Raw genomic sequence first — 8,717 nt, 5'->3', positions numbered from 1 at the left:
TCTCGCCCTCTCTCTCCATCTCTCTCTCGCTCCCTCCGGTTTCTCTGCCTACCTCGTTCACCCCCCCCCCCCCCCGTTCTATTTTGCATTTCACGTCGCGTCCCCGAGACCCCTTCACCCCCCCCACCCACATCACCCCCACCCCGCGCCCCTCCCAGCCCTGCCACCCTCCCTCCCTCCCTCCTGCCCTCCCTCCCTCTCAAACCACCCACCCACCCCACCCCCCAACTGTCCCCTACCTACTCCTCCCTCCTCCTCCCCCTTCATTCTCCCTCCCTCCCTCTCTGCTCCCCCACCCCCCGCACCACTCCCAACCCCTCCACGTACCCCTCCTCCCCCTCTAACACACCCATACCCCCCCCTCCCTTGCGCGCGCACACACAGCGAGATATACACGTGCGTGTGCCAGTCGCGGGACACTGACTGCCGAGTGAGAGAGGGGAGGAGAGAAGCTGGGGAGAGCCACAGAGAGAGAGAGAGAGAGCGAGCAAGCGAGAGACAGAGCAAGCGATAGACGGAGCAAGCGAGAGACAGAGCAAGCGAGAGAGAGAGCCAGAGAGACGCTCCACAACACAGAAGCATTTAGAGAAGCGACCAGATTCAATAATCGCGTCTCTCCCGAAGACGTGGAGCGTTGACGGGAGGAGAGCGCGAAAGACGCCGAGAGCCGAGACGAGCGAGCGAGCGAACATCTTCCTCGATTCGGGGTCCTATTCAAGGGAAGCTCGTGTAGAGACTTCAGCCGGCCCACGTCAGCCGTACGCCGCGCGCGTGCTCGTTACACGGCGCGCGTGCGCGTGAACACACCACGTGAACTCACCGCGTGAACTCACCGCGTGTCCACACGGGCAACGCGCGTGGTTCGTCGCGTACGTGGCCTTGAATCCGTCTTGCCGCTTCTGTGCCATCGCTCTCGCTCTATCTCGTGCCACAATCTCTCTGTGGGGAGGAACTCGAGCGAGAGGAGGAGAAGGAGGAGGAGAAGGAGGAGCGATGTTGCCACGTTCCATCGCCCCCACCATCACCACCACCACCATCACCACCACCACCATCGCACCGAACCGCGCCACGCTGCCGCTTAGCTAAAACTCAAAGCGCGAAGAGAGAAGAGGAGAGAGGGGGGCGAGCCAGTTTGTTGGGAGAAGCGCTAGAAGAGAGTGTCGATCCGAGCGCGCGCGAGAGAGAGAGAGAGACGCCGACATCGTCAAGAGATCTACTCCCAAGACGCTCCGTTGCTCGCCGTACTCCCGGCCCCAGACATCTCCTTGAAGTGTCGCGTCCGCGTCGACTGCTGCTCACTGCTGCTGCTACTGCTGCTGCTACTGCTGCTGCTGCTGGCGGGGCCGAGCCGGGCTACGCGGCCCCGCTGTACGGACAGAATGGTGCACTGCGCTGGCTGTGAGAGACCCATACTCGATCGCTTTCTGCTCAACGTCCTCGACCGGCCGTGGCACGTGAAGTGTGTGCAGTGCTGCGACTGCAAGTGCCACCTGAGCGAGAAGTGCTTCTCCCGCGATGGGAAACTCTACTGCAAGAGCGACTTTTTCAGGTACGGGGGGTCGTGGTTGGTGGGTGGTTGGTGGTGGTGATCAATGTGGTGGTGTTGTTGGTGATGATGGTGGAGATGATCAAGGTGGTGGTGGTTGTGATCAAGGTGATGGTGGAGATGATAAAGGTGGTGGTGATCAAGGTGGTGGTGGTGTTAATGGTGGTGATCAAGGTGGTGGTGGTGTTGATGGTGGAGATGATTAAGGTGGTGGTGGTTGTGATCAAGGTAATGGTGGTGATGGTGGAGATGATCAAGGTGGTGGTGATCAAGGTGGTGGTGGCGATGGTGGTGGTGATGGTGGTGGTGGTGATGGTGATGATCAAGGTGGTGATGGTGGTGGAGATTATCAAGGTGGTGGTGGTAGTGGAGGTGGTGATGAATGTAGTGTTGGTGTTTGTTGTTGTTATTGTGGTGATGATGGTCTCAAAGTTCACCTGGCCTGGCACAAGTGCCGTGGTCACGTCACCGCCACTTAGTGGCGAATGACAGCTGTTGATGATCATGGTGGTGAATGTGGTAGTGATGGAGATGATTTAGGTGGCTGTGGTCGTGGAGATGATCGGTGTGGCGGTGGTGGTGGTGGTGGTTATTATTGTGGTGATGATCGAGGTAGTAGTTGTAGCGTAGTTATAATTGTGATGATGATAGTGATGATGAAGTTGGTTGGTGGTGGTGGTGGTGGTGGTGGTCGTGATAATAATTATGGTCGCGTGATGATCACGATTATGATCAATGTGCAGCTAGTGCTCGTGATGAGTCTGGCTCCTGGTGCTACTGATGATGATGGTGCTGATGAGTGTTCTGATAAGAATGATGATAATGGTGATGATGATGAGAATGCCGCTGAGGATGATGATCGTGGTGATTTTTCTGGTGCGTATGTTGGTGATGATGATGATGATGATACTGATGAAGGTCGTGGTGGTGGTTTTGATGGCTATCCTGGTACAAGCTCCGTCTCGTAGTCTCCCGCCGCTTGCCACTGACGACCGGCCGCGCAAAATTCGCCGCGAGCCTCTTTCCCCATCCGATCCCAATCGCCAACCCGCGCCACTGCGGCACGGCAAGGACTGTCAAAGGGTTTAAACATCTCCCGTGTAGCCCCCAACGCACCGGCGTGGGGCCTATGGTGCGTTCGCGTTCATCGACGCCACGCACGGCCGCCTTTGTCTCCCCGCAGTGTACTTTTGTGTCGAGGTTAAAGAGGAGAAACACAGGGCCCGGTCGTGAGCGGAGCCATCTAGCTCGGTAGAGCGGTGCGCCGGCCGCAGCAGCGATGTTACAACCTCGACACACAAAGATCGCCCCCCACCCCGTATCGCCTTACACGGACTGTTGGGGCGAGTGCTGTTAATGAGTAGCACCTATGAAGGCCGGCACGGCATCGGTCTCTGCACAACGCACAGCACACACACACATCACCTACACACCGTTACCAGCGACACACACACACATCACACACACATCACCTACCCACCGTTACCAGCGACACACACACATCACACACATCACCTACCTAACGTTACCAGCGACACACACACACATCACACACACCACCTACACACCGTTACCAGCGACACACACACACATCACACACACATCACCTACCCACCGTTACCAGCGACACACACACACACATCACACACATCACCTACCTAACGTTACCAGCGACACACACACACATCACACACACCACCTACACACCGTTACCAGCGACACACACACACATCACACACACATCACCTACCCACCGTTACCAGCGACACACACACACACACATCACACACACCACCTACACACCGTTACCAGCGACACACACACACATCACACACACCACCTACACACCGTTACCAGCGACACACACACACATCACACACACATCACCTACCCACCGTTACCAGCGACACACACACACATCACACACACCACCTACACACCGTTACCAGCGACACACACACACATCACACACACATCACCTACTCACCGTTACCAGCGACACACACACACGCACACACGCGCGCACTTGCATTATCACATAAACAAAGACATACGCACACACACATATACATACAAACACACACACATATACATACACACAAACACACACACATATACATAGCGATGCACGACGAGCGAATATCGTCCCGCTACCTGTGGGCTTCAGCGTCACACTCCACGGGAAGCGAACAGTCGACATGGTCGGCTGTATTTATGGAATCGATGCGATTTTATTATTTGTACCTTCTTGTCGCATATACATGTATATCGGAGGGTTAATGTTGGGCGTCAATTGCTTGACGAAGAGCATTTGCAACATTCATATAATTGCATGGTCGTGAGTTCCATTCCCGCTCACGGCCAACGCCCGGCGACGTTGATTATGTGAACTCGTCCTGGGCATCGCCTAGGTCGACTCAGCCTCAAATGTGTGAGCATCGCCACGAGGGAGACGAAGGGGGGGGGGGGGCTCGTGTAGCCGTGCCGGGTTCCATTTACATTCACGAGTGCTCGCTAGAAGCGAGTGCCCCAACAGTCTGTGTCGTGAAGGGCGCGATCTTTGTCGATAGGCTGAGTCTTTGTCTTTTCTTGTTTAACATACGCATGGATACTGCATGTTGCGCGCCCGAGCATGTAACATATATGTTCACGGGTGTGTGCATGCGCTTTTGTTGAGCGTTGTGTTGTTTGCGTGCGCGCGTGTGCGTTTGTGTAGAGTTTATTGTGTTGGTTGCGTGTGCACGTGTGCGTGTGTGTACAGTTTATTGTGTTGGTTGCGTGTGTGTGCGTGTGTGTAGAGTTTATTGTGTTGGTTGCGTGTGCGTTTGTGTGTAGAGTTTATTGTGTTGATTGCGTGTGCGCGTGTGCGTTTGTGTGTAGAGTTTATTGTGTTGGTTGCGTGTGCGCGTTTGTGTGTTGAGTTTATTGTGTTGGTTGCGTGCGCGCGTGTGCGTTTGTGTGTAGAGTTTATTGTGTTGGTTGCGTGTGCGTTTGTGTGTAGAGTTTATTGTGTTGATTGCGTGTGCGCGTGTGCGTTTGTGTGTAGAGTTTATTGTGTTGGTTGCGTGCGCGCGTGTGCGTGTGTGTAGAGTTTATTGTGTTGGTTGCGTGTGCGCGTGTGCGTTTGTGTGTAGAGTTTATTGTGTTGGTTGCGTGTGCGCGTGTGCGTTTGTGTGTAGAGTTTATTGTGTTGGTTGCGTGCGCGCGTGTGCGTTTGTGTGTAGAGTTTATTGTGTTGGTTGCGTGCGCGCGTGTGCGTGTGTGTAGAGTTTATTGTGTTGGTTGCGTGTGCGCGTGTGCGTTTGTGTGTTGAGTTTATTGTGTTGATTGCGTGTGCGCGTGTGCGTGTGTGTAGAGTTTATTGTGTTGGTTGCGTGCGCGCGTGTGCGTTTGTGTGTAGAGTTTATTGTGTTGGTTGCGTGCGCGCGTGTGCGTTTGTGTGTAGAGTTTATTGTGTTGGTTGCGTGTGCGCGTGTGCGTTTGTGTGTAGAGTTTATTGTGTTGGTTGCGTGTGCGCGTGTGCGTTTGTGTGTAGAGTTTATTGTGTTGGTTGCGTGCGCGCGTGTGCGTTTGTGTGTAGAGTTTATTGTGTTGGTTGCGTGTGCGCGTGTGCGTTTGTGTGTAGAGTTTATTGTGTTGGTTGCGTGTGCGCGTGTGCGTTTGTGTGTAGAGTTTATTGTGTTGGTTGCGTGCGCGCGTGTGCGTTTGTGTGTTGAGTTTATTGTGTTGGTTGCGTGCGCACGTGTGCGTGTGTGTAGAGTTTATTGTGTTGGTTGCGTGTGCGCGTGTGTCAATAATTGATACACACGTGTTGGTTGTAAGGACGCGCGTCTTCACGTGTGTGATTATGTGCACACACACACACACGTGTGCACGTGTGTTTAGACAATATTAGTGGCACATTTTAACTGCGCAGCGCACACGAAACACGCGACGGCAACGCTTGCATTTTCCCCCGATGCATCTGCTGTTTAAAAGATACCATTGTCAACGATAATATTACCGACGATAATAGTACACATTAATTTACATTTTCAAGTGCCAGCGAAGCCCAACAATAAATATGATTAGCGCTGCTGCGTGTTGGATGTGCCGTTTTGTGTATCAGCGAAACACACAAATCGTGTTAAATCGTTTTTTTTTAATCATATTTGTTGCTCGTTTCATAACTTTTTTTGTTATTACAAAATTAAGTCCGTATTACGACAGCAACAACATGCGTGTAAACACACGTAGAAAGATAATGGTTTTAAAATGTCATTTAAATATACAGTACACTATATATGCATATATTTAGCAGATTAACCAAGCACTGATTTCCTCATACAGCAGTGGATTGATCATGGCTGATGATGATGATTGATTGATGATTGATGGACGATGTGATTAAGAGAAACCCGGACATGGATTTAAAACAAACGGGCTTAATATTCACTTCTAAATTTTATTCCGCTTGTTTTGTACGCACATAGACGAAGCGAGGTTAATTTCGTTAATTAAGTGTGCGAGTTAGCAGCGGTTACCATGGTGTGAAAGTTTACAGAAGTTACCATGATGTGAAAGTTAACAGCGGTTACCGTGGTGTGGGAGGTAACAGCGGTTACCATGGTGTGAGAGGTAACAGCGGTTACCATGGTGTTGGAGTTAACAGCGGTCACCGCGGTGTGAGAGGTAGCATCGTCGTAGTAAACATCACCCGCTAGGGAGACAAAGGCGGCCGGGCGTGGTGCTGGCCACCCACCCCCTCGTGTGCCGTGCCGGCCTTCATATGTGCTCGCTAGCAGCACTTGCCCCAACAGTCTGGTGAGGCTATCCGGGGGATCTTTGTCTTTGTTTGTTTGTTTGTTCTTGTTGTGTATTGTTATGTATTGTGTTGTTTATTTGTACGTACGTGTGTACATTCGCGTGCACGTGCGTGCGCGCGTGCGTATGGAGGCGTCGGGTGTAAGGGTGACCGTGGGGAGCGGTGGCGCGGTGGTTAGCGCACGGGCGCTACGAACCCGGCGTGCCGCGTTGGATTCTCGCTCGCGGCCAACAACAGTCGCGGGTGTTAGGACCGACTGCGCACCTACCCCAGGTCGACTCAGCGTGCGAACACTTTAGCATTGAATAGGGCGACCGATTCGGTCGGACGTGCTGTGCCAGCCTCTGGCGTGCCGTGCCAGCCTCTGCCGTGCCGTGCCACCCATTGGCGTGCCGTGCCACCCTCTGCCGAGCCGTGCCAGCCTCTGCCGTGCCGTGCCACCCTCTGCCGTGCCGTGCCACCCATTGGCGAGCCGTGCCACCCTCTGCCGAGCCGTGCCAGCCTCTGCCGAGCCGTGCCAGCCCCTGGCGTGCCAGCCCTTGGCGAGCCGTGCCACCCTCTGCCGAGCCGTGCCAGCCCCTGGCGTGCCAGCCCTTGGCGTGCCGTGCCACCCTCTGCCGAGCCGTGCCAGCCCCTGGCGTGCCACCCCCTGGCGTGCCGTGCCACCCGTAATAGGCGCTCGCTAACACGTTCCCCAACAGTTTGTTAATGGCTCCACGGGGGACCTTTGTCTTTATGTAAGTGTGTGTGCGTGTGTACCCCGAGGCGTGGTTCACGCGTGTGTGTGTGTGCGTGTGAGTGTCTTTGTCTTTGTATGGGGAGCGGTGGGGTAGCGGTTAGCGCGCTGCCCCACGGGCCCGGCGACTCCTCGAGTTCGATTCCCGCACGCGGCCAACATTATCCGACGCTCATCGGGAACGGCGATTCTTCGATTGTACTTATCGGAACCGGTCCTGGGTCTCCCCGAGGTCGACTCGGCCTCAAATGAGTACCTGACGCGATGTGTAGTCGTAATTGACTCGCTCACGGTACTTGACACAAAAGCCCGTGAAAGCTTTACGGGGATATTTGTCTTTACATTTTGAGTGATTGAAAAGGCGTCACGTGTCTTAGGCGGGGCGGGCGGGGGGGCGGGGGGGGGGGTGCGTTCGGTTTGCGATCCTGCTGCAGCCGAAACGTCTGACATCCCCCGCGGGCGAAAGGCAAACGGGGCCGCCTTTGTGTTTTGTAACTCGCAGGATAATTGTAGGGCGCGCAAACCGATTACGCGAGACAAAGCCGCCGACGACGCCGCCGACGACGAAGATCCCTCTGGGAAGGCGACCAACACTGCTCCGAGCAGCGCGCTCGACTTACGCACACAGACAAAGGTCCCCCCGGAATAGCGCCAACCGACTGTTGGGGCAAGTGCTGCTATTGGCGAGTAACAGGCGCGAGGAGGTGGGTGGCCAGCGCCACGCCCGGTGCCGCCTTTGTCTCCCCAGTGGTGCGCTCGACACAAAGATACGCAACACAGGCACGCACGTACGCGTGCGAGTGTTGACTTACGTATGTACGCACATACCTACGATGGGACATCACGTACACGTGATGAGTCGTTCAGTATGTACTATGTACTATTTAGATATGTAGGTACATGTAGCACTATATAACGTACCTGTGATAGGTGTACGTGCTTAGTAGGCACTAACGTGTGTATTTGTGCGTTCACTTGTAATGCAATATTACGTAGGAATGCAGGACGTGCTGTTTATATAGTAGGTATGTACGATTGATGCGTGTGTATGTGTGCGTGTACTTGTAATGCAGGACGTGTTGTTTATATAGTAGGTATGTACGATTGATGCATGTGTATGTGTGCGTGTACTTGTAATGCAGGACGTGTTGTTTATATAGTAGGTATGTACGCATGATGCGTGTATAGCACACACGGCACGGGTACTTCATAGCAGCAGGATAAGGGACTTATGGCTATCAAGGTGGGACTCCAGATTCAACTTTTACTTTATCTCCTGCTTAATTGTTCTAAACTAATTTTTTTGTTACCAGGTAAGGCACCCTGGGCTATAATAGCGATTTTTTTTTTTTCAAGCGACCTGACCATCGCAAACGATAGCTCAACGAAGTGGCTTATCGCGTGGACATTTATAGCAGCCAAATGGCCGGAACGCCGCGATGTTGATTCTAAATGTGGAAGGGAAATACCGGAATAGGAACCGGAGAAAAATCCACGCGATCACGCGGAGAGAGAGAGAGACACACCACAAACTCAACATATACAGCAGCAGGCATCGTCAGGGTCGGGATCGAACCCACGACCTCCTGTAGACCAGGCGAAGTAGTTAACATCTCCTGGCCACAGTGATG

At 53.6% G+C, this 8,717-nt stretch overlaps 1 protein-coding gene across 1 annotated transcript in view; it reads left to right on the top strand.

The window, feature by feature from the left end:
• Nucleotides 1-390: 390 nt before the first annotated feature.
• The window catches only part of LHX1 (LIM homeobox 1), a 75,326-nt gene continuing 66,999 nt past the window's right edge, over nt 391-8,717 (top strand). The window contains exon 1 of the mRNA XM_078873974.1: nt 391-1,549. Coding sequence (XP_078730100.1) covers nt 1,380-1,549 — 170 coding nt within the window. The 5' untranslated portion in view covers nt 391-1,379. The remainder of the gene's footprint in view (nt 1,550-8,717) is intronic.

The sequence above is a fragment of the Lampetra fluviatilis genome, chromosome 37 (assembly GCF_964198595.1).
Source record: "Lampetra fluviatilis chromosome 37, kcLamFluv1.1, whole genome shotgun sequence".
Classification (NCBI taxonomy): Eukaryota; Metazoa; Chordata; class Hyperoartia; order Petromyzontiformes; family Petromyzontidae; genus Lampetra; species Lampetra fluviatilis.
Note: the sequence above shows the minus strand (reverse complement) of the source record. Positions and strands in the feature narration are given on the sequence as shown.